Source organism: Ambystoma mexicanum, chromosome 12 (assembly GCF_040938575.1).
Source record: "Ambystoma mexicanum isolate Mex_15411 chromosome 12, UKY_AmexF1_1, whole genome shotgun sequence".
Classification (NCBI taxonomy): Eukaryota; Metazoa; Chordata; class Amphibia; order Caudata; family Ambystomatidae; genus Ambystoma; species Ambystoma mexicanum.
In genome coordinates, this window is record NC_090936.1 from 876,424,771 (window position 1) to 876,450,184 (window position 25,414).

The 25,414-nt window shown below is 47.7% G+C and overlaps 1 protein-coding gene across 2 annotated transcripts in view; it reads right to left on the reverse strand.

The window, feature by feature from the left end:
- SCYL2 (SCY1 like pseudokinase 2) overlaps positions 1–25,414 on the reverse strand; it is a 1,629,773-nt gene that overhangs the window by 842,780 nt on the left and 761,579 nt on the right. For both annotated transcript variants that reach the window (XM_069629360.1, XM_069629361.1), the window contains exon 10: positions 9,931–10,053. In XM_069629360.1, the coding sequence (XP_069485461.1) occupies positions 9,931–10,053 (123 nt within the window). The remainder of the gene's footprint in view (positions 1–9,930; positions 10,054–25,414) is intronic.

The window sequence follows — 25,414 nt, forward strand, 5'->3', positions numbered from 1 at the left end:
TGGGTAGAGTCAAGGTTAAGGAAAAGAAGTGCAGACCAATTGGGAAAGAACCTACCAAGCTTTGACATGCACTCAAAACAAGAACAGGGACAGGGACAGTTTAACTAACAAAGAGGTTCTAAAGCCAACAGAAAGGAAATCGACACAAACCAAAGACTGTCGTTGGACCTAACAACCAAGAGAAATCCGCGAAGATCTCAGTCAGGTCGACAACCAAAAACACCATCTCCAACTAAAATACACACTCAGGCTTCACCTACGTCCAAAGATACTGCAACAAAAAAGCCTGACATCTTCTTGATTATGTCAGCCATTACCATCGCGCTGACCCCATTCACAAAACTATATGAATCAATCCACAAGACTTTAAAGGATCATACATCTATTCAGGCTATGATCCATACAAAGCTAATACATTTAGAAGGTTATGTCACAGGGATGGATGAGAGATCTAAAATTACAAGGACAATCCACACCAATCCAACAACGACCGGCAGCTCCCGAAACAACCAAGTAAGATGTTGGGACAAATACATCTACAAGTCTGCAGGGAAATGAGGAATCCATTTGGGATCCCCATGCGCAACGTCTGATCAATCAAACCGATTCTTATCAACTCCGCCGGGCCACCATGAATACAGCGAGAGGAAATGATAAAAATACAAATGCCAGTAACGAATCAGCCGTAAGCTCGAAAGAGGTGGTACTGGTTATTGACGACGAAACAAAAGGTGTAGAAGATAAAGGCGAAAATCACAAAACGAATCAAACATACTCCTTATTTGCGAACCCCCAACATAGCGGGGTAAAATCGACAAATACTGGGCAAACAAAATCCCTTTGAGTACAGTACAACAAGCTGAATCCAAAAAGTGTATAGGAAAAACCATTACATAGAACATATCAGACAAATTGGGCCTTGAGTGAACATCGATTTATATAGAAAATCCCAGGAAACAACGACCATGAAAGAGCAATTGTCAAGAACAAAAACCAAGGAAGGCATCCTAAAGAATGAGGATTTAATGAATCTGAGCCAACATTTGAATGTAGCGTTCCCTACTCCAGACTCTTCGGACTCCAGCAAATCGCTACGACGACAAACTAAAGCAACTCTACCATGGCCTAACACTGTAATAAGTTTAACAGATGACGAAAATGAAGCCACTCCAGCGTTCCTCACAATAGAAGAACGACACAATAAAACAATCCAGAGACATAGAGACTCCACAGAGAACGAACAAGATCCCTCAGAAACAAGGAATCCGTTGAGAAGGAAAGATGACCCAGGGAAACCACCAAATCCAGGTTGAAGTTTTGAATTAAAAGATAGACCTAAAACGTGCAAAAGACGAAACATAAAAGAACAAGCAAAGACGGAACCAAAGAAATCGAGGAAAACATCGCACCACGAGACAAGTCGAGAATCGAGACCAAATAAACTTCATTACAAAACAAAGACAGAGATATACCAACGGTTCCCGTCGGTGAAAGAAAATCTCAATGGCTTTTTAAGCTAGAACAGATCTTTGAGAATAAAGACGAAGTGATCCTTAACAGACGTTCAGTGTTATCTCTTTTTCAGTTAGTTTTGAGACTATGAAAAATTTCAACAAGGGACTTACTAATCGTAAATCCAAACCATAGAAATTGGCTAAGCCCTTTGTCTCCTCCATATAACTTCGCCAACGGTCAAGGACCTCTTAAAACAGGAAATTAAAGCCTTGCTGAAATTGGGCTACAATCTAATGGAACCAAGGAGAAAAGACCTCGACAAGCAGGAACAAAAGCAAAAGCTCTATAGAAAAAGGTCCCAGCAAAAGGAACAAGTAGAACAGAGAAATTCATTTTAAAAATCAAGTGGATTCACCTCGAAGACCAGCTACGAGGACAGAGACTGCCAAAGCTGAAGACACACCAAAAAATCAAACAACCGTTAAAAAAATAGATAAAAAGGAAACGGAAAACAACAAGATATTGACTAGAAGAACACCAGAAAAGTTACACCAACAGAAATATAGAAGGGGCTCCAACAATTTAGTAACAAAAAGGACAATCACGCAGGACATAAACAGCAAAAGGGAGGAACCAGCTAATACTTTGAAATAGATGACCCAAGGCTTATAGTCATGATTACCTAAAGCATGATCAACAAAGCAAGAAAAATAGCAATCCAAGCTCGTCAATAACATCGCCCCGACGAGCTACAACCAATGAAATACATGAAATAAGAGGCCTGTCGCGGACCAATAACTGCAGACTCTGCCTTCAGGAAAATAAAAAAGAAACAATACGTTACCTACTCCTAAATTGCAATGGAACAAGGAAGATGGACGTTATACATGAAACATCTTTTGCTAAATCCTCTTCTAGACAACGAAGAAGTCTGGTGGTCCAGAATGATGAACTGTGATAAGACAACTTGGTTATTGGCAACCTTCAAAATCCTACAACAAATAACTGCAACACTGAATAGTTTAAATGTACCATCGCCCTACGCATTTTGGCCTCGAGACTAGAAGTGACTGAAACAACAGAGCTTTTCTTGCCATTCAACCAAAGACTAAAAACTGAAACTAGTGAGACTGATTGAGGGTCTACAAAAGGGACTAAATAAGATTTTCAGTTATAAAAGGACTAAATAAGACTTTCAATTGACAATACTGATGATGTCTACTTATGTAAAAATAATTTTTCTTATGGTTATATACAAAAATAAATAATAAAAATGAAAAGATTATGTAATTGGGTAGGTTTCTGTGTTTCCCACATCTAAATATATACAGGAGAGATCAAATGGCCAGACCTTAGAGAAATAATGAAAGGTGTATTCTGTCACAATGCAGAAAGCTGCCGCATATTCATGATTTCCATACAGTTTTTGCACAGGTCGGCTGGATGTCACATACATTTTACTCTCTTGAAATCAAATTTACTCTCAATATTTAAAAATAGGGAGTAAAATACCCCCCCCCCCTCAAAATCTTATCTGGTGCACTGAATACAACAACAACACAGAAGAACAAGTTACTTTCTTACCTGGTAACGTTCTTTCGATGGGATGGTCCGACGACGTATTCCATATCTATAACATGTAATCACCACAGCTGTGCTGCTTCGGAAACTTTTTTTGCCGTCTGCGTCCTGCGTCGATGACGTCGATGCGCCGTCGTCGAGGACCTCCCCCGACGTCCGACGTCATCCGATGTGATAAGTAGGACGCACGACGGCCGTAGCCTCAGTTGTAGTTTTTTCCCCCAGAACGTGTGACATTAGTCAACTGCCAGTCAGACACAAAGCCTTGCGGAACGTAAGCTGCAATCGCAAAAGAAATTCTGCAGCGGGGAAGGCAGGGTGGGAGCGATATGGAATACGTTGTCAGACCATCCCATCGAAAGAACGTTACCAGGTAAGAAAGTAACTTGTTCTTCGAGGGGATTGGGTCCTCCGACGTATTCCATATCTATGACAGACTCCCAAAGCAGTACCAGAGCAAGGAGGAGGGAAAGAATTTAGAATCAAAATTTAGAATAGCCAATCAAATAGCAGAGCAAAGGGCCGCCTTGTCAAAGGCCAGATCCTGTCCTTGGATGGAATCGAGGGAATAGTGACGTACAAATGTATGGAACACCCTGCTGCAGGGCAGTAGATGCAGCCATACCCCTGGTAGAATGGGCCCGCAAGCCAGCCGGTGGGTCCTTACCCGCAAAGCGGTAACACTCCGAGATGGCCAAAATAATCCAGCGAGACAAAGTCTGTTTCGTCACAGCTTGCCCCAAACGCTTTCCAGCATAACCAATAAAGAGTTGATCGTCCACTCTGACCCGGGACATGCGTGAAACATAAAAGCTTAAAGCTCTCCTAGGATCAAGCCTATGGAGCCTCTCCTCTTCCTTACCAGGATGCGGAGGAGGATAGAATGCCAGAAGAACAACCTTCTGGGCCAAATGAAATTCCGTCACTACCTTCGGAAGAAAAGAAGGACGAACTCTAAGGACAACCCTGTCCTTGTGAAATACAGTGAAGGGTGGCTTAACTGAAAGTGCCTGTAACTCACTCACTCTGCGAGCGGAAGTAACCGCAACTAAAAACACAGCCTCAAAGGGCAAGAATGTAAAGGCTCAAACGGAGCACCCATAAGAAACTTAAGAACAAGGTTTAAATCCCAACCGGGCACCAGGAAAGGTGACGGAGGGAACACATTAGTGAGCCCTTTCAGAAACTGTGAAATCAAAGGGATTTGAAAGTAAGAACACACTTCAGACGAGCGCTTAAAGATGGACAGCGCCGCCAGGTAACCTTTAATGGTACCCACTTGCAAGCCCCTGTGGGCCAAAGAAAGTAAAAAGGACAGAACCATGGGGATGTCACATGCAAAAGGATCCACATTCTGAACTCTGCACCAGTCGCAGAACTTACGCCAACGGCAACGGTACAGAGACTTTGTTGCTGGCCTTCGGGCCGAAAGCAAAACCTCCATCACGTCTTCAGGGAGGTCCCAATCCTAATACCTCAACCTTTCAGAAGCCAAGCGTGAAGGTTGAGGGATCTGACCTCTGGATGGAGAACCTGACCCCCCTCCCGTGAGAGCAGATCGGCTCGGTAGGGAAGACGACATGGAGGGCAGATGGACAAATCGAGAAGGTCCGGGTACCACGTCCTCCGAGCCCACGCCGGAGCAATGAGGATCATCCGGGAACCGAACTTCTGTAACCTCCGCAGCACTTGCGGGATGACGGGGACTGGAGGAAACGCGTACAGCAGCGGGAATGACCACTCCACCGCAAACGCGTCTCCTAAGGCTCCTTTTGAAGGAAATTCCCACGAGCAAAACCTTTCGCACTTCCGGTTGACACTGGAGGCGAAGAGATCCACTTGAGGGGTCCCCCAAAGGGCGAAGATCTCCAGGAGAATCTCCTGAGCCAACTCCCACTTGTGAGAGATCGTGCTCTGCCTGCTCAGAGCGTCCGTCGTCACGTTTTCGTCTCCGGCCAGATGAACTGCCGAGATCGAAACTTCCTGCTGGATGGCCCAGAACTCGAGCTGCATCGCCTCCCTGCACAGAGGAAGTGACCCTGCCCCCCCCTTTTTGTTGAGGTAGTGCATGGCCACTGTGTTGTTCGCCAGGATCAGGACACTCTTTCCTCGCACAGTCGGCATAAAAACCTTCAGGGCTAGCCTGACGGCCCTCAGCTCCAACAGATTGATATGGAGTCTGGACTCCGACGGAGACCAACGACCGCTGACTGTCAGCCCGTTGGCATGAGCTCCCCATCCCGTGAGGGATGCATCCGTCACGATCGTCACCTCCGGCCAGGGAAGCCAAAATGGAGCCCCCTTCATCAAGTTGCCTTCGACGGCCCACCACAGAAGGTCCCGGGCGACCGAAGGCGGCACCTGAAATGGGTCCGACATCCTGCCGGAGGACTGAGACCATTGCGCCTTGAGTGCCCACTGCAAAGATCTCATCCGCAGGCGAGCCTCTGGCACCAGAAGAATGCAGGATGCCATGAGGCCGAGCAACCTCAAGAACTCGAACGCTGGGAGCATCTGGGCATGTTGAAACTTGTGCACCATCTGCTGAATCTGAAGAGCCCTCACCTGGGGAGGAAAACACTGCCCCAGGGAAGTGTCGAGCACTGCTCCGATGTACTGGAGCCGCTGTGTTGGCGTCAAATGGGACTTCTTTAAATTGAGGGAGAAGCCCAGCCTGTGAAGGGAGTGGCAGGGGACGGACAGATGATCCAGGACTTGCTCGCGAGAGCTCCCCCTGATCAACCAATCGTCCAGGTAGGGGTAGACGTGAATCCCCCCCTTGCCTGAGATGCGCTGCCACCACCACCATGAGCTTGGTGAAAACCCTCGGGCGGAGGTCAATCCGAACGGCAGGACTCGAAAATGAAAGTACGAGTTGCCAACCGCGAACCTCAGGTACTTCTTGTGCTTGGGATGGATCGGCACATGGAAGTAAGCATCCTTGAGGTCGAGTGACGCCAACCAGTCCTGAAGCTGAAGGGCCTGGAGGACTTGAGAGAGAGTTACCATCTTGAACTTGTCCTTCCTGAGGAGTTTGTTCAAACCGCGCAAGTCCATGATGGGTCTCAATCCCCCGTCTTTCTTCTAAATCAAAAAATAAGGGGAATACCATCCCATGTTCCTCTCCGCTACAGGCACCAGCTCTATGGCGCCTTTCTCCAGCAGGGCTTGAATTTCCTGCGCAAGGAGCGGATCCGGACTCTGCAAAGAGAGGTTCCCCGGTGGATTGTCGCGAGGCCTGTGCCGAAAAGGAAGACAGTAGCTGTGGGTTATGATCTCCAGAACCCACACATCTGAAGTAATGGCTCGCCACTCTACAAGATGCTGCGCCAGCCTTCCCCCAACCGGCGAACCATGGGACATGGCCTCATGACTGAGTGGGAGCGGCTGCGGCGTTACCTGAGGGCAAAGAGGCAACTGCCCGAGCGGCCTTGCCACCACGGGTACCCTGTCGTCCACCTCTGGTACCCCTGCGTTGGCCTCCGACTGCTGCTGCTCTTCTCGCTTTACTGAAGGACGAGTAATAGCGAAAGGAACCACCCCTCCACTGCTTTCCCCTAGGACAAAAAGGCGGAGGTTGGCGAACTGCAGCGCCCAACGACTTTGCTGCAGCTTTTGAGGTCTGCAACCTCTCAAGGCTCTCGTCAGCCTTGCTGCCAAAAAGGTGTTCACCGTCAAAGGGCATGTTGAGGAGCCGGGACTGCACATCAGGAGCAAACCCCAACTTCCGCAACCACGCAAACCTGCGTATCACGGTGCTCGCCGCCATGGACCTACTGACGCATTCAGCTAAGTCCAAACCCGACTGAACGGACTCACACATGGTATCCTTACCATCCTGGACCATAGCAAGGAAACCATCCCATTCGTCCCCTTCGGGAATATGTTCAGCCGCTAACGCAACACAGTTCCACAGAGTGTGTGTGAAACGAGACAAGGCACAAATGGAGTTGGCCACCTGAAGCGCCATACCACCAGAAGAAAACACTTTCTTCGCCCAGCCATCAAAACGTTTGTCGTCCCTATCAGGAGGGATGGTAGGGTACGACGCCTGCTTTGCCGGGGCCGTGGCTGCCTGCACCACCAAACTCTCCGGAGTGGGGTGCCTGGTTAAGTAGCAGAGGTCGCTACTGGCTGGACGGTATTTTCGCGACAAGGATCTGCCCACCGCCGGGAGACTCTCCGGAGCAGTCCAAGCCGCCGCCACCCTTCTCTGTAAAGCCATATGGAACGGCAGTACCGGGTCAGTTGGGGGACCAACATCAAGGATGTCCGTTAGATCATCCTGCACAAACTCCCCTGGGGGAGCAGACCATCCCAAGTACTCAGAAACCCTAGCCATAAGGTGCCGGTACGAGGAATCGGCATGAGAGCCAGGCTCAGGCCTACAAAACTCCACCTTCGGAGAGGTGTCCAGTCCACTGGCATCATGCAGTGACTGCCTCAAATCGTCAAACTGACTATGGCCCGAGACAATTTCATCTGGAACCTGACTAGGAACCAGGCCATCAGAATCCTCATCCGCCTCTGAAATATATTCCAGGTGGCGAAAACCAGAGCCTTCCTAGGGGGTTCCCCCGTGCCACGGGGTACCTCCGACACGAAAGGCGTCAATGGCGTCGAGCGAATCGGCGCCGGCGTCAAGAGAACAGGCATCGGCGCCGAGATGATCGGCGTCGACACCGAGGAAATCGGCGTCGACGTCAGATGCAGCGCCGCCAGCATCAGCGGCGTCGACACAGCCCTCGAAGCCGGAGCCCCGAGCGTCTCCTTCGACGACCTGAGCGTCGACGGCTTCAATGACTTCCTCGAAGCCGGAGCCTCGAGAAAGCCTGTCGACGCCCTCGACGCCTCAGACGTCGATGTCTTCCTCGAAGACCTCACAAGTGCACACGGTCTCGAATGCGTTGAGGACCGGGACCTGGAACGGGTACGTCGAGAACAAGTCTCCTTGTCCGAACGGGACTTCTCCCGTGACTCGTGCCGACCACTCTTGCGAGCGGTGTCTCTCGACCTCTCACGACCGACCCCACTCGGGGGCGCGGACGGCTTAGTACCCTGCGACTCGAGAATCGCCAGCATTTTCTTCCCAAAGGAAGCCCATTCCTCCGGCGTCGCACGGCTGGTGGGGTAAGCGACGTGCCGGGCAGAGTCCTCCGAAGAGGACATGGAAGACGACCGGTGTCAGCGCTTCCGAGAATGCCTCGAAGAGGCTGAGGAGTGTCGAGACCGACTCCTAGAAGGAGACCCATGAGACTTCCGACGATGACGCGGAGTGTCACCTCTCGAATCATCCGTCGAAAGCCCCGCAGACTTCGACTTCCGGGGCTTGGACACCTGACTTACCGACAACTTCTTCTTACGTTCGCGTAAGGCTTTGGACGTGAGCGACTGGCAATCGATACAGTCATCCGTGTCGTGGGCCTCCCCGAGGCACCAGAGGCAGGCGTCATGGGAGTCTGTCACCGACATCTTGGACCCACACTCCCCACACTTCTTGAAGTCCGGACGCGGGGTCGAAGACGAAGTAGAAGACATCTTCACACAAAGGATTTTCACAAAAACGAACAGGTTTGAAGAACCGGGAAGAACAGAACTCCAAAGAGTCGAGGCGTTAACCGAGATTCACGAAGCAACACGTTCGCGGAAAAAACGGAACTGAGGCTACGGCCGTCGTGCGTTCTACGTATCACATCGAATGACGTCGGACGTCGGTGGAGGTCCTCGACGACGGCACATCGACGTCAACAACGCAGGACGCAGACGGCGAAAAAAGTTTCCGAAGCAGCACAGCTGTGGTGATTACATGTCATAGATATGGAATACGTCGGAGGACCCAATCCCCTCGAAGTGCCAGTTTACTTCTCATCGTCAAGTCTGTCAGATAGAGCTGAGCTTCTGAATAAGTTGATATACCCTTCAAGATTGGTGAGGAGTCATCTGTAACAATTTATTATTTGTCAAATGCTGGAGCTAAGAGCAGTCTCCTATTTAATCAGGCTCGAACAGCCAAACAGAAAAAAATCATTTAAGCATTATTCTATGATTTTATGTTGGAAGAGCTCTATAAAGAGGCAAAGATGCTGCTTTTCTGGAAAGATTTGTGACAGAAATCTGTTGTAATGTCTCCAGTTTTTCTGAGGAAATCACAAAAAATGTGTCTTTAACCTTATAGTGATAATAGAAACTGATTTCTAATACAAACCAATGTAGGAAAACACAGGCACCAAAGAAAAACAAAATGCATGGAAAAGACATGAAGACCAAAAGAAGTTGTCATGGAGTGGGAGGGGTTTGGGCGGGGTTTGGGCACCTATTTTAAATTAAACAAAAAGGAAAAATGCAAAGAATTGGCAAAAAACAAGGTTGAAAAAAAACATTTCATACTATTTCATCAGAATGACCATTTAATCATTCAAACATAGAACATGTTTTGTGGGTCCGCTTGTAGTGTCTAATGCACGAAGGTAGGTTGGTAGCTGTTACCTGGTCGTTGGTAAACAGGATGAGTTGATTGACAACATTGATTACATTTGGCATTCCAATGTTATATTTAGGTAAAATATGTCGGGTAATTTTCAGAATTGTGAAACTAGTTTGTTGATTAGTTACATAAGGATGACATTGCAAATATTGCCTTCCCTATTGTTATTGATAAACACAACCCATGCAAATCACTATGATGGCGGCCTGCGGCCAGGTTTGTGCATTGAGGGGAATAGTTATACATCAAATGTGGATGTTTAAGTCACTAGAATTCGATTTTCAACTAATGCGAATAATACTGCCTCTATGCTCCCATTATAGATTTCCACCAGATTAGCATATAATGGGTTGAACAGTGCAATATGGCTGCATCAGACATATAAAATAATCACATACTTAACGACAGACCTGAATCTGGATTGAAGGTGCTTCCAAAGCTCTGTACACCATTGGAAGAACATCGTTTTTTATTTCATCTGAAGGTGTTTTGGTGAGTAGCAAATCCATTTTTTGAAGAAAAATCAATAAAATCTGAATATAAAACAAAACAGAGTTAATACAAGATGATCATATACAATATTGTTTTGCACTATGCCTTTTCTTTTATAACTGATATCAAACATGACATTTTCTTGAGCACACAGTTTAAAATTAATTTAGACTCACCATGTTGCTTGCCTGAAAGCATGAAAAATAGGAAAAAAAAAATTTGACATATTTTCACACAAATTCTAAGAAACTACAATCCTTCCATTACAAAAAGCAGATTCAGCATTGCATTTGATTCATAGCAACCACCACATTGAGTCAACAAAAGGAAACAAACATTCGTTTAGCAAAGTTGTGCCTCCCTCTTCTGGTATAGAAGTTAAATAGAAGATTGGCATTGCTTTCAGCAATTGTCTGAACAAAATAATTTGAACAATTCTATTTTCAGGTGAAAATAATTTTTACTCATGGGTGCTGAAATACATTCGCCCACAGTAATTACATTTAAAAGAAAATAAAGTCCCAAAGTAGTAGTACATGAAATACTGAGCTTTGCTTACACACTAATAGCTAAACCTGGAAGTTGCAGATGAAACGTCAAGGCTTCTTGATAATGTGGCTTGTTTAGCACCATAGAAAGCAATTCTATTTCTTTCTTACAGCTTGCAGGAATGACATAGAAGCTATTTTATGCGGTTTCCAAATGTAACTGTCTGCAACGTTCACTTTGGAGTAACATAACTCCTAACATTGAGGTCGATGCCTGAAAAAATCAAATGCTACAGATGTAAGTAACTCTGAAGTTTATTGGCTACATAAATACACATGAGTAGTACTGGGTATTGAGCCCATCAGTCAAGTTAAATGGCCTTGATTTCTGATTTAAGGTAAGCAAGGGTTTGCTGAAAGTATTGCCTTTGGTGACCTGTCCCAGACTGTTGCTGCAAGCATGGCAAACCATTCGGCTTACTAGAACTTGCCTGGTGCTTCTCAAGAAACAGGCATTTTGAGACAGGAAAATGACGGTAAACCGTGGCAACATGGCAGGCGAACCTGAATTGAATACAATCTGAATTGAGTATAATCTTCAGAAATAAGATATTTTCTTTTCCTACAGGTCAAGCATATTTGCATGTATTGGGATCTGTAGAGGCAAGTAGACCTGTATAAAGAGCACTGCAGATCACAGCTGCACCTACCAACAAATATCTATGTCTCCATGAAAGGAGTGGAGTAACCCTGCTCTGGACCCTAAATTGGAAAACACAGTTGCTACCTGCTGTGTTGACCAGTGGCTCTAGGGTCATGTGCTCATCGAAGATAAACCCCAGGTTTTCTACTTCCTTACATAAGGAGATTGAGAGATCCAACAAAGGAACAAAGGTGGAATTATCAGCTTCTGTAAACAAGTGCAATTATGTGCTACAAAAAGAATGAGCTCAGAACGTGTACCACTAAGCTGAAGATGGTAATACAGGCAGCCCTGATCCGAGTTGGAACACAGTGGTCAAGTAAACGGCTCCTGTGGTGCCTGAGTGCACCACCGAAAAAGGGCTGCGAGCAAGACCATCAGAATCGCTCTCCCAGGTGCTGACATACAGTGGTGCTGACTAGCAGAGCAGCGTAACCTCTCGCAGGTGACCGCAGTGGGGAGGGCGTTACCCGTCACAGCTGGGAAGCGAAGACCAAGTGGGCTTGGAAGTCTGGAAACGAGAGCTCCCGCCGCTAAAGTGAGGGGGCGGCGGCATTTAAGCTGGACTTCTGGGGGACCAGGTGAGGAGCAAGCCTGTGGGCCTCAGTAAGGCAGGGCCTGAGAGACGCACACCCCGATTGGGTGATCTATTGCCGGCGACATAGGAGTGGGCAGGAGCAGCGAAACTCCAGGCATTCCCTCCGGCAAGAGCGTGTGGGTGAGAGAGCACAGTCTGCCGGCTTCAGTTAAGAACAGGCTGGAGAGAAACTCAACCGGCTGAGAGTTTGATCCCTGGCTGCAAGAGGAAGGGAAGGTGCAGACTAGTACACCAACTCCACAAGGTGAGAGCGTGTGGGAAAGGGGGCTAACAAGCGGGCCACACAAGAAAGGACCCATCACGCAGTGGAACAAAGAAGAAACCCCAAAAGTGAAGAAGGGGCAAATCCCCACACAGGACTGCAAATAAGAGGTAACAGCCTAAGAGGGTCACCCTAAGACTAGACTGGTGTTGCAAGAGGAACACAGAGGCAGACACCACCATCATTGGTGCTCCATCACTGGGGCAAACACTCATTGACAGGAGTGCCTGATACAGTAGTCCGCCGCAGGAAGATCATTCGAAACAGACCCTCCAGGGGTCTAAATCAGCGAGGAGCCCTACTAACTTTTAATGCCAAGAAACTAGCCCAAGGAGGGGTCGGCCACTACGAAAACACTGTGGAGACAGCAGGAGGGAAGCATAAAACGGTGCTGGGAACAGGAGAGCAGGAGGAACTGCCAATCCACCCAAAGGAAATCGCAAGAAACACTAACAGGCCCAGATAGTGCCAACGCCATGGCGATGAGAAGGGAGAAGATGTTGCAATGTTTCCAGGATTTCCAAACCAAGATGACTGTGTCCCTGCAGGCACAATTCGTGGAGATGAAGGCTGATATGAAACAAGCCATAAAAGAAATAAGAAGGGACATAGCAAACTTGGGTGATCGCACGGAAGCCAACGAAAATACTATTCAGGAATTGGTGCACGACTCAAAAAGAATGAGGAACTACTGGAAAATCTATCGAGAATGACACAAAATTTAGAAATACAGCGAGAGGACCTGGAGAATCACTCCCGGAGGTCAAATATTAAGATCAAGGACATTCCGGAAGTCATTTTGGATAAGGACTTGGGTTAGTGCAAGATGCCCTCAGGGAAGTCCTGGGAGAAAGCCCAGACGTGCCGATCCCAATAGACCAAATACACAGTTTGGGACACAAGAGGAGTGAATCGGGCCCCATGGCAAAAAACATGCTTGCAAGCAATGACGAACTATAACCAGAAAGAAAATTATATTTGCAACACGTTCGGCGGGAACAATAAGAATGAACGAGATAGAGATTCTCCTTTTTCAGGACATGGCGCAATCCAGTAAGCAAAGAGCTATGGGTCCAGTAACTGAAGCCCTCATACAAAAAACAGTATAAGGGACATTTCCATTTGACTTCCTGTTCTCCTGAGAGGGCAGACCACACTGATTTATGAGATGTGAGGAGGGTCTGACCATATTACAACTGGAAGACCACAGTCAAGGGGGCATACCAAGCGAAAGCCGGGTCCCACCAACAAGGAAACCTAGGGAATGGATAAAGGTACTCCGATCAGACAGGAGAGAACAAGCCAAATGAGATATCCTCAACAAATGTTATAAACACCCATCGAAAGTGAAAGATGGATACGCTGCCTCGTCCGGGATCCTCACCCTCGAAGTAAAGATCTCAGGGAAGTAAATATGCACTATAAGCAGAAGTGTCTACAAAGTACGATACCAGTCGACAGAATACCAAAATACATATCAACTTGGACAGGACTGTGTGAAGAAGGGGCCTGCAGGCGTGGGGGGGTGGGGGAGTTTCGGGGGCACCTTAGGGACTTAGTAGGGGTTAGTTGCTCCCTACAATATCTCTGGGATAACCGGCAAGTCAATTCCGGGCACATGGATCTCCCGGATTTGTTAGGAACTTTGGCTCGCACCAGAACAGGGGGGGATGACAGGGGGCGGGAGGGAGTTGAGACCCAGACCCTCGCACACTCTAGGCTTGACAAAGGAGGGCGGCAAAAGAAAGCCTTCAGATAATATAGCATAAGTGGGACACAAGGAGGCAGACAAAAGCAGACGGTAGGGGGGGATGAGACATGGGACCGCACTTCTAATTTATAACGTGAGGGTGGTAAACTCCCTAGTCAAGAGAAAGAAACAAACAATAACTAGCGAAAGAACGCCCTGAGGTAATAGCCATCCAAGAAACCCATGAGGGAAAGGCTAAACTGAAACTGAGAGGGTACCCCACTCTATATAAATCTAATTTCGAGGGAAAAACAGGAAGGACCCTCGTAGCATTTAGGCAAACAAAACCATACCATCCCGGCCACTAAAGGGGACAAGAGAGGCAGGTACCAATGTGTTAAATTCAAAATGGGGGCACAGATGATGATGATCGCTTCCATATACTCTCCTAACGTGGGTCAGGACAGTTTCCTCAGAGCCACGTTGGCAGAGTTAGAAACATTAGCCTCAAGGGAAATAATTCTTATGGGGGATTTGAACATCACTTGGGACTCACAAAAGGACTGCAGCGCCAGAACATATCATGGCCAGGTAACCCCCCACAAATGTTCTGAAGCGAAGAAAGGAACCCTTAAACTAAATGACGTATGGTGGACCCTCTAGGGAGACTCGGATGGGTACACGTACTACTCTCCCATACACATATGTTTAATCAGAATCAATAACATATGGGCAGCGGCCACAGTAATAGGAAAGATTAGGCAGATAGAAGTGGGGCCTATTCAATAAGATCACGTTCCACTAGTAGCGTCCATGCAGTGTCAGGGTCAACCCCATAAGCTATGGAGTTGGTCTTTCCCAACAGAGATAATAAAAGACAAAGTCTTGGCAGAGGACATTGGGGACAAAATGAGTGAGTATTTCACAAATGATGACAACCCTGACTTGGCGGGGGCCACAATATGGGACACCTTTAAGGGATTCATGAGGGGGCACCTCATAGCAATCAAGGCAACCATGGATTAATGGTTGAGGAGGAGGGTGTTGAAGTCAAACTAAAAGATAACATGACCCGCATGAAACAGGACCAAAGCAGGGCAACTAAACAGGAATACAGAAGTGTGCGCAACCAACTGGATCTATTATCTGCAAGGAGAACGGAGAGGGCCCTCCTGTATGCTAAACACAAATATTATCTAAAGGCAAATAAGGCAGACAGCCTACTGGCCTGATGGATATCTTGGAGGGGAAAAGGGCCAGGCTCACTATAATCCAAATCAAAAGGGGGCATTAATCAAAAATACCGGAGATATAATAAATCAATTCCAGGAGTTTTACTCGGAGCTGTACTCTTCAGATTCCCCAATTCATGAGTTACAGAGCACTTATGGGCTGTAAGGAACACATGGTTGCAATAGACACAAGTGATCACAGTTCAAGGGTGTTTATTAAACTGTATAGATGTGTGAGAAAAACACCTAATCTAAACCTAAATCTAAGATGGGAGCAAGCTACGACCATCAAATATAAGGCAGTCCTGTGGAGTCTTGTCAAATAAAAAGGGCCTGTACTAAAAAACCTATTGCCAATCCTTACCGCTAAATTACAAAATAGTGTGGGATCATGTTTTTTTTTAAAGTTTTTATTATTTTAGCAACGAATAAACAATACAAACCAAACTAGCAGCATTATTTGCGACAGACACATGAACATCAATTAATGCGCGCTACTGCTCCCCCAATCCCTCCCCCCTCAAGAGCTTGTTTGCGTTTCTCATTCTGTATCTGCTGCATGCGGCCGGGTATCACTTTCTTCCGAAGCTGAGGAATCCATTACTGTGCCAAACAGTCCTGTTACTAACACTCTCCATGCCATCAGGTTACCCACTTCTTCCTCCCCGCTCTTGCTACATGCCTCCTGCCATACTACCGTTTCAGCCTCCGCCCATTTTTGCAAATCCCGCCACCATACCTCAACCCGTGGCTTGTGGCACTGCTTCCAGCCCATGGCAATCCTTTTTGCAAGCACATATGCCAGGTCCCTCAGTTTCCCAACATGTTTAGTATTCCGTGGTCTGGGAAACCCTCCCAACAGGCAGGCCCAGGCCATATCTATGTTGAGCGTGACCCCTTTATCCGCTAGTTTTTGTGCCACTTCACCCCAAAAACCTTCAATCACTGGGCAGGAACAGAACATATGTGTCATATCAGCGTCTTCTTTATCGCATTTTGGGCATGCTGGTCTTCCTGCATTTACAAACTTGGATATTCTCTTCGGGGTCATATAGACTCTATGCGTTATGTATAACTGTATTTGTTTCAATCTGGCGTTTCTGGACACTTTCTTGTGGTATCCCATAGCACGCTCCCACATCCCATCGGTCATCTGTGCCCCCACCTCTGCTTCCCAGTCCAGCCTCAAATGCGTCAAATCCTTCCCCAACCGGGTCATCACCATCTCATATAATCTAGAGATCTCGTGACCCCCTTCTGATGTGTCATATATTGTCCCCATAATGGCGTCTGGCTCCTCCGCCAGTACAGTCTCTGGCCAGGTTTTACGAATAATCTGGACTAGCCTAAGATATGTGACATATTGGCCTCTGTGCAGGCCTGCCTCTTCCCCCAGTTCTTCGAAATCCTTAATGGTCCCCTCTTGCCATACATCTCCCAATGTGACCAGCCCGACCGATTCCCAATAGGTCCTGATAATCATTCTTAGTTGGTTGGTTGTCTCCCCCTGCTAAGGCCACTAGCGGCACTTGTGGGGAACACGGGTACGGGTTCTCCATCAGTCGGCATACTCTACGCCACATCTTCCACCCAAGCAACATCATACCCGGGCATTCTTTCATTTCAGGTCTACGCACCCAAATAATCTCCTTCAGGTAAAACGGAGTGCAGTCCTGTCCAAACAGCCTAAGTTCAGGAGTTACCTCATCAGAAAGCCATTTGGTTACATATTGCAACTGACCAGCCACATAATAGGCCTCAAAGTTTGGCAGCTTAATGCCCCCTCTATCATACAAGTTCTGCAGCTTCCATAGCGCCACTCTATTTCGAGTGCCATGCCATAGGAAGTCTCTGCACATGCTATTCAGTTTGACAAAAAACTTTTTGGGTATCAAGTACGGTATATTACTGAAGAAATGTAACAGCCTGGGCAGGACCACCATTTTGAGCATCGCCCCCCGTCCCATCATCGCCAGTGGCAACTTCTCCCAAAACTTCATACTTGTTCGGACTTTTCCCACAGCCACCTCGGTATTATGCAAGTGTTCCTTCTCTACCGTGTGATACACCTCTATTCCGAGGTATCGGAAGGAATCAACCTCCCATGGTACAGACAACATTGGCAGCCGCTCCAGAGGGGTTCCTCTGTAGCTCCCCAATGGGAACATGCTCGATTGTTGGGGGTTCACCGCTATGCCGGACAGTTCTGCATACCTTTCCATAACCTCTAGAATATATTGAAGATTTTCTTCCGGATATTTCAGATATAGTAGAAAATCATCAGCATACAAGGATATTAGATGTTTCTTTCCCCCTACCTCAATACCTATCATGTCATATTGTTGTCTGAGGTACACTGCAGGGCTAGAATGTATAACATCGGGGACCAGGGGCACCCTTGTCTGGTGCCCCTGCTAAGTTGCTATCTCTCAGATATCACCGATCCTGTGCGCACCCTGGCAAGTGGTTCACTATATAGCAATTTTGCCCACCTAACATAGCCCGGCCCCATCCCGTATTCCCTCAGGGCCTCCAACAACCATGGCCACCTCACTGAGTCAAAAGCTTTGACTGCGTCTAGGGACACAACCACCATTTCCCCCTCGCTCCTGTTCCCCTCTTCAATCACCCGGTGGAGTCGCCTATGGTTGTGGGTTATATTTCTGCTGGGGACATAACCTGTCTGGACAGGTTAATAACTATACGCAGCCTATTGGCCAGGCCCGCCATCAATATCTTGCTATCCTGGTTCAACATTGACAAAGGCCTATAGGAGCCGCAGCTATGCCCTGGCTTGTTGGGCTTAGGAAGCGGCACAATTAACGCTTCTCTAAGCGATTCCGGCAGCCGGCCCATCTCAAAAGATTCATTGAGCATCTCTAGCATAGGGGGGGGGGGGGAATACTTCCTCTCTTTATGTTTTATAAAACTCGCTAGGGAATCCGTCCACGCCCGGGGTCTTACAGGTGGGCAGCTGCTTCACCACCTCATCCAATTCCTCTAAGGTAATCTGTGCGTCCAGCTCCTCCCTTTCTTCAGCACTAATCTTAGGTAATTCCATGTCTTTTAGAGTTTCTCTTATCTCCTCTCGGTTGTCCCCTTTTCTGTCCTCATATAATGTCCTATAATAGTCTAAGAATGCCTCGTTGACTCCTTCTTGGGTGTCAACTACCTCCCCGTCTACTCTAGTTATCGTCCTAATCGGGGGCCTGGGGGTTTCGCTCTTATATAACCACACCAGCAAGCGGCCAGTTTTATCCCCACCTGCATGTTGCCTCTCAACATACTTCTTATAATTAAGGTTGCAGAGCCTTTCCCAAAGCTCTGCACACCGCTGCTGTAGTTCGAGTACGAGTTCCGCATGCCCTCCTGCCCTGTTGCTTTCCTGTTCCAATTTCACTTCCGCTTTCTCTAATTCCGTTAGGACCCCACCCTGTAGGCCTTTTGATTTAGCAATAGCAGCACCCCGCAACACCACCTTAAAGGCATCCCAGAGCGTGCACGCTGAGTCCACACTACCTGTGTTTTCCTCAAAGTACTGTATGATCGCATCCCTGATATCTTCCCTGAAGACCGGGTCCCGGAGCGCCTCTGCCTGGAGGCGCCACGTCGGTATCTGCGCCCTGGGGCGGCAGTGCTGCCAGCTCAGAACCAGAGGCGAGTGGTCCGACAGGACCCTCGCTCTGTAGTCTATTTGGGTGGTCTCTATCACCACTTCCGGCGTGGCAAAAAAATAATCAAGTCTCGTATGCAGTTGTTGCGGGGCTGAGTAATGCGAGTACTGTGTTTCATTAGGGTGTTTCAGCCTCCAAACATCTGCCAGCCCGAAGTCGTCAAGTAATGTCTGCAATACCCTGGCTGCTGGGGTGGGCCTATCAATCTTATCATCGGATCTATCTGCCTTGGGGTTGAGCACACAGTTGAAATCCCCTCCCCAAATAACCGCTCCTCCCATACACGCGCCCAGATGAGTACACAGGGTTCTAAAATATGCCGCAGTATTTTGGTTGGGGGAATACGTATTTATAATGCACACCTCTCTATTCTCCACCAAAGCCTTTAATAGGACCAACCTCCCCTCCGTGTCCACCACCTCTTGTGTAAGTTGGAGCGGAACGTGCAGTGCTACCCAGACCAGCACTCCCCTAGCGTAGGCAGAATACAGAGAGCCTACTACAGTACCTCTCCACTTCTTCCCCACCAGTTTCCAGTTTTTGCCGGGTCAGATGTGTTTCCTGCAACAACGCAATATCAATCTTCTGTCTTTTCAAGTACATCATGACTTTGTTTCTCTTTAAGTAACTGTTGAGTCCCCTGACATTCCATGTTACAATCTTAAGGTCCCCCATAGCTCATGAGTGTCCTCTTCCCTTCCGTGTAGCGAATCCCCTTCGCCCACGTGATGCAGATACAGCTCTCCACCTTTACTTGTAGCCTCTTGTACAAGCTCAAACTACCCTTAACTATGTACACAACAAATTCCCAACGTTCCTCCCCACCCTCTCCCCTCCCTTCCCCCACTCCACACACCCCAACTGTTGCCCAGCTCCGTTCGCGGAACTCAGGCACCCCCACATCTAATCCTGAAAGCACCAAACAATGCCCAGAGCCCAGTAGGGTGAAGTCGCCCTAGTGGCCACTTAACTAAGAATACTGCGGGGTAGAGAGATCCGCTCTGCAAGGCTCTCATTAATTCAATAATAATTACAGTGCTCATAACATTTAGTGTAACAGTCTGACCTCCTCTGCTGAAGGTTGCAGAAATGACTATATTCAAGTCCCATGGGTCCGTGCCGCGCCATCTTGTGGCATCCTCCTCGTGCATTACTTATCTCTTTCGTGCTCTTTCTCCGTCCGAACTCCAGACTCCTGGGGACATCCCTGCGCGTCGAGCCATCCCATGGCATCCTCCGGGGTCTCAAAAAACAAAGTTTTGTGTTTATGTATAACTTTCAATTTTCCCGGATACAGCAACATGTATTTGTGGCCCGCCTCTCTCGGTCTCCGCTTTACCGTCCCAAAGTTCATGCGGCTACGCTGCACCGACAGGGTATAGTCTGGGTACGCCGTGATGTTTGCGCTCCTCGTATAATCGTTCCTCCCTTGCGGAAGTGTTCCAATATCCTCTCACGGTCCCGGTAATTAAGAATTTTGGCTATTACCGGCCTAGGCGGGTTTCCTGGCGGCGGCCTCCTTGTTAGAGCCCTATGTGCCCGCTCTAACGCAAATCCTTGAGATAGGGCACCTCCGGATATCTCTTGCAGTAGCATGGACTCAATGAACTCCGTGGGATCGTGGCCCTCCAATCCCTCCGGCAGGCCCATGATGCGGATGTTGTTTCGTCAGGCGCGTCCTTCCACCTCCTCCGCTCTGCTCTCCAAGTTGCCCACTCTCTGTATCAGGGCATGCAATTCGGCCTTATGGGAGGCACAATCCGCGGTATTAGGGCTCACTTCCTTCTCAAGGGTCTCCGTACGCTCCGCCAAGGCCCTGACGTCCTGCCGGAGTAGATTAACTTCCTCCTGCACCTCTCCGACCTTAAGGACCAGTGCCGTTTTCAGCTCAGTGACGGCTAGTTCGAGTTTGGCTTCCCAGGCCGCCTTTAAGTCTGCAATCGCAGCTAGGACTTCTTGGTTGGTGCCCGTTGCAGTCATGCCGCCTGCAGGCGACTTATCCTTACTCTTGGTATTTTCTTGACCAGGGGACGACTTAGCGAAGTCGTCCAGGGTGGGCTGCTTCGCTTTCGGCCTCATCGTTCTATTAGACATGACCCAGAGGACCTGTATTCTGCACAAGTGACAAATGCGCACCCAGTACGCCTCTTTCGGTCTATCACCGTGCGGCCTGCTCCTTCCTTTATTCCGGACATTGGTCGGCCATTTTGTGTCGTCTTTTGTATCCGGCGCTCCTTGTCTTTTCCGCACAGAACTCTGCCGCCTTCCTCTTATACCTTCCAAAAGTTCACCAAGCATGGTCCACTCATTCACACACCAACATGTATATTTTCAGTAGTCATCGCCCCATCGTTGCGCACTTTTACGCCCGATCATTTCAGGATCTCGGGAGCTCCTCCAGATCACGTCCTCCTACATGGCCCTCGTACCCACGCCCCGTGGGATAATGTTCAACAGAAAAGAAAGAGGTGTTCACAAAATGATAAGTCAGGATGCTATAACTGGGGTCTCCATTCCCCAAGTTTTTAGCACGGGACAAGGCGGAACTCTCGAGCACAGCACACTCGTGGGCTTCTTCAGCACAAGCTATCAGTTTCCAAAATATCAGTACATTCTGTGGCCAAGTCTCTTTTACACCAAGTATCTTCCATCAGAGGGCCTGATGCATTATACACAACAAAGTTCCTTTCAGTAATCTTCCCGTCTCGTAATTTCCTTTCACCCGCGGATCCCCTCAACCGGGCTCCAATCCTTTTACGTTGGCCTCCCTCAGTCAGGTTCATTACAGCCTTTCGTTCAAGATAACAGCAGCTTGTAACATTCAAGAGACTTAATGTCTTTTTAAACAACCGTACATTGTGGACATCCCTCAGCTGGGTTCACACTTGTCGACACAATGTTTACGGGGTGTTAGGTTTGGCTCTCATTCACGAGCATCCCTCAGCCGGGTTCACATTTGCCAGTTTGACACAGTTCACTTGGTTGTAACACCTTGTGGGATTCACATCCCTTAGTTTTTTCCAGCCCCCAGTCAGGCTCTCTCTTCAGCCCCAAGTCAGGCTTCACCTCATCACCATTAAGCACAGCGTTTCCGTCAGCCAGGCGCAAACACCTGTTTCACAATGCCAAAACTTTGGTAATGAGTTAAGGACTTTCGATTGTACAAGGGATTATGGCTGGACCGTTCTATGACCACCTTAACTTTATTCCGGCCTTTCCTACGGTCTCTTGTTACTATAAAGTTCACAAGAAAAGGGGACCAGCCAGAGTCTTTCAAATGGATGCGCACGTGGCGCCAGGCCACTCTGCAGGTGGTCTTTACGTGGACTTTAAAGGTTCACTAGCACACAAGTGCCCTTTCCCCTTTTAACATGTTCTCTTTTGTCCACCCATCTTAGAGCCAATACCCCTGTATACAAAACTTCCACTAGATCATCCAAATCCCCCTCTGCTGGAGACCACCGGCTTGTTAAAAATTGTTGTACTGAACGCATAGTCTGGCAGCATGTGGCATGAACATGCAGGATGCCATCATGCCGAGCAGATGCATGACCTTTCTGTTATCTGCTGAACGGCTACGTAACAGGGTATTTGACTTAGTAGGTTTGGAACCCTCTCGTTGTAAAGGGGAAGATTAATGACATCTTTGTGTTGATATTGGATGCCAGAAATTATTTTCCATAGCTTTGGATTAGGCTAGATTGTTTCTCATTTACAGAGAACCCTAGCTTGTGCAAAAGATTGATTGTGACCAGAGTATTCCTGCAACATTCATCTGGGTTTTCCCATGTTATTACACAGTCATCCAGATAAGGGTATACTGGGGTACCTTCCCTGCAGAGGTGTGCCGCATCCACCATCAACATTTTTCTGAACACAGGAGGTGCTGAGGCAATTCCAAAAGGGAATACTTTGAATTGGCCATGAATATGCCCCAGTCTGAATCTTAGGTATTGTCTATGACCTGGGAACATTGAAATATTAAAGTATGAATCTTTCAAATCCAGAGTCGCCAGACAATCGCCCTCCTTTAGAAGGGGAATGATTTCCTGTAAGGTTGTCATTCAAAATTTGTGTGGCTTCACATTTACTTGCTGGTCTCAGATCCAACCCTGCTCTTTTTGTTTAGTCTTTCTTTGGAACAAGAAAGTACAGAGAGTAAATTGCCTGGTTAGCAGTGATTTTCCGGACTTTCTCTATTGATCCTTCCTTGAGCAGCAGCTGGATCTCAGCTTGTAGAAGCCTTTTGGTGTTTCGGAGGCAATGGTCTGTTCTTTGGAGATAGACTGGTTTTGTGATGAATTTGACAATACCCCCGTGCTATGGTGGAGAAGCCCACTTGAACATTGTCTCCTCCCATACATTGGTGCATGATGTTATTCAACCCCACTAGCAGGGTAATGTCGGGGGAACATGACGCAGGGCATCATTGGTTTGTGGCAGAGGCAGCTCCTCTAGGAGTCTGACCTCTTCTGCAGTTTCTTTCCCACGTAAACTGTTTCTGGAATCCTGATGTTGGTTTTGCTTTGTTTCGAAAATCAATTGCCTGAGCCACTTGCATAGGTGGACGGAGATGCCGTCCTGGGGAAACCTTGGGTGCAAATCGTTTGTCAATTTGCAGCATCCACTCCCTGTAAGGTTTACCCGAGATATACCCCAGCGATTAGATAGTTTCATATTCTTTTTTGGCTTTCTCCAATGTCTCATTAACAGCTCTTCCAAAAAGAACGAGAGTGGCATGTGACCATCACAGCCAAGCATGCCTTTTAATGATGGTCCCTTGATCAATCAGTCTGCCCGCAAGTCTCAGCTGAATCAAGGGCATATTTTATAACCGGATTTGTGAAATGTTTGCTTTCCTGCAGGACCTTTAGCATTTAGCTCCTTAGAGGTTCTTGGACCCCCTTAACTAGCTCATGCATCTGGTCCCGTTGCTCTCCGTTATAACTGGCCGTTAAAGCTGACACATTAGCAATGTGTGTTACATGTGCAGTGGAGGTAGCTACCTTCTTCCCCAGAGCATAGATCATTTTGCTCTCCTTATCAGGTGGGGACTCTGTAGACGCCAGAGGAGTTCCTGCACTTCTGCAACCAGTGAGTCTGGTGTAAGGTATCCTCTTATGAATGATTGAATGATCAACTGGCACAGGGTTGCATCTCTCTTCAATACTGGCGATTAACTGCTCTAGTAAGAGTTGGAGTACCTAATGATGGAGTTATCCTACTGTTTATAGACTGTAATAGGGGGATATACTGGCCTATCTGTTTTTTCTTTAAGGAATTTATCTAGAAAATCTGTGTCCTCAGATTCATGCGTTCACATTTTTAATTGCTCTGAACCTCTTTTTAAAATGTCATTATATAAGATTATCATCTCTTGGGATGACAAAATTAAGGGGGTTGATAATATCTGTGGAAGGCAGTGGCTAATCTTCGGGTTTAACTTCCTGATCTTCCTCAAATGTACCATCCTCATCAGTGCAGTCCTCGAAATTCAGTTCTTCTACTAGTAATGTAGGCTGTTTATCATTTTTTGAATGGGACATTGTTTTCAGAAATTAAGGGTTTCATTTTTTTTCAATACATTTTTATTAGCAGATTTTCATAGAAGCAAGAGTAACAAGAAATCAACAACCTTTCCCCTAAACCCCCCCCCCCCCCCAACTGCCCCCTCCCGTGCCCTCCCAGATCCCATGGATTCAGAGATAGCTTGAAATCAACAAATGAGATGGAGGTATGAACAACGGTCAAGGTAAATTCACAGGTCGGATTCGTCCTGAGGGCGGATTATGCCCAGTAGTTCCATGGCCTTGGGGCACCAGGCACGGCGTGCACCCTCCCTTAGAAATAACAGAAGATTGGCCCAGTCTGTATAAAAGCGCATATGACATCCCTGGATCGAGTAGGTTAGCCATTCATTGCGACCAATGTCCAGAGTTTCGCAACCGCATTCCCTCCAACATTTCTCTGAAACCGTGGGGAACATTTTATGTAACCTAAGGGGGGTGCAGTGCCATCTCAGTAGGAGCTTCACCCAGATCTCGCGGATTTGAATAGACCTTGCAAGTTTCGGGATTTGGGACCACAGCCTAAGCCATTCCTGTTCCTCTATGCCTGATCCAAGATCTTGCGCCCATTTACTCATACAGTTCTTGGAATGTATAGGTTCTTCGCATTTTATTAGTCTGTAAATGGAGGAGATCACCCCCCTATCACCTGACTCAGTATCTAGAAATTTTTCAAAGTGGGTAAGGGAGCGAGAACCCACCTGCTTTACTGATGGATGGGAAAGCCAGTGCCTGATCTGGAGGTACGAGAATCTCTGCTTCTCCCCCACTCCAAAGTCCTTCTTACACTGCTCGAACTGCTTCACCTCACCCCCTTTAGCATATCCCGCAGCATCCTGCAACCACCCGAAAACCATGGGTCGAAGCTGTGTCATATGAGGCCGCTGGAGAGAATTGTGGGTTACCATGCAGGGGTGAGTACGGGGATGGGAAGGAGGTGATCTGAGCTCTCACGATGACCTGATCCCAGGCCTCCCCTGTTGTTGACGTTATTGTACTACAGTACATTCTGGTCGGCCTGTCTTGCTTTGGGACCCACAGGACCCCCTCCAGGTCCCTCCCCACCACTGCCCTGTCCATCGACTTCCACACCTTGCCTCTGTCATCCCTTTGCCAGTCCCCAATGACCCTCAATTGTGCTGCTATATAGTACACACGGAAGTCAGGTTCCCCTAATCCACCTCTTTC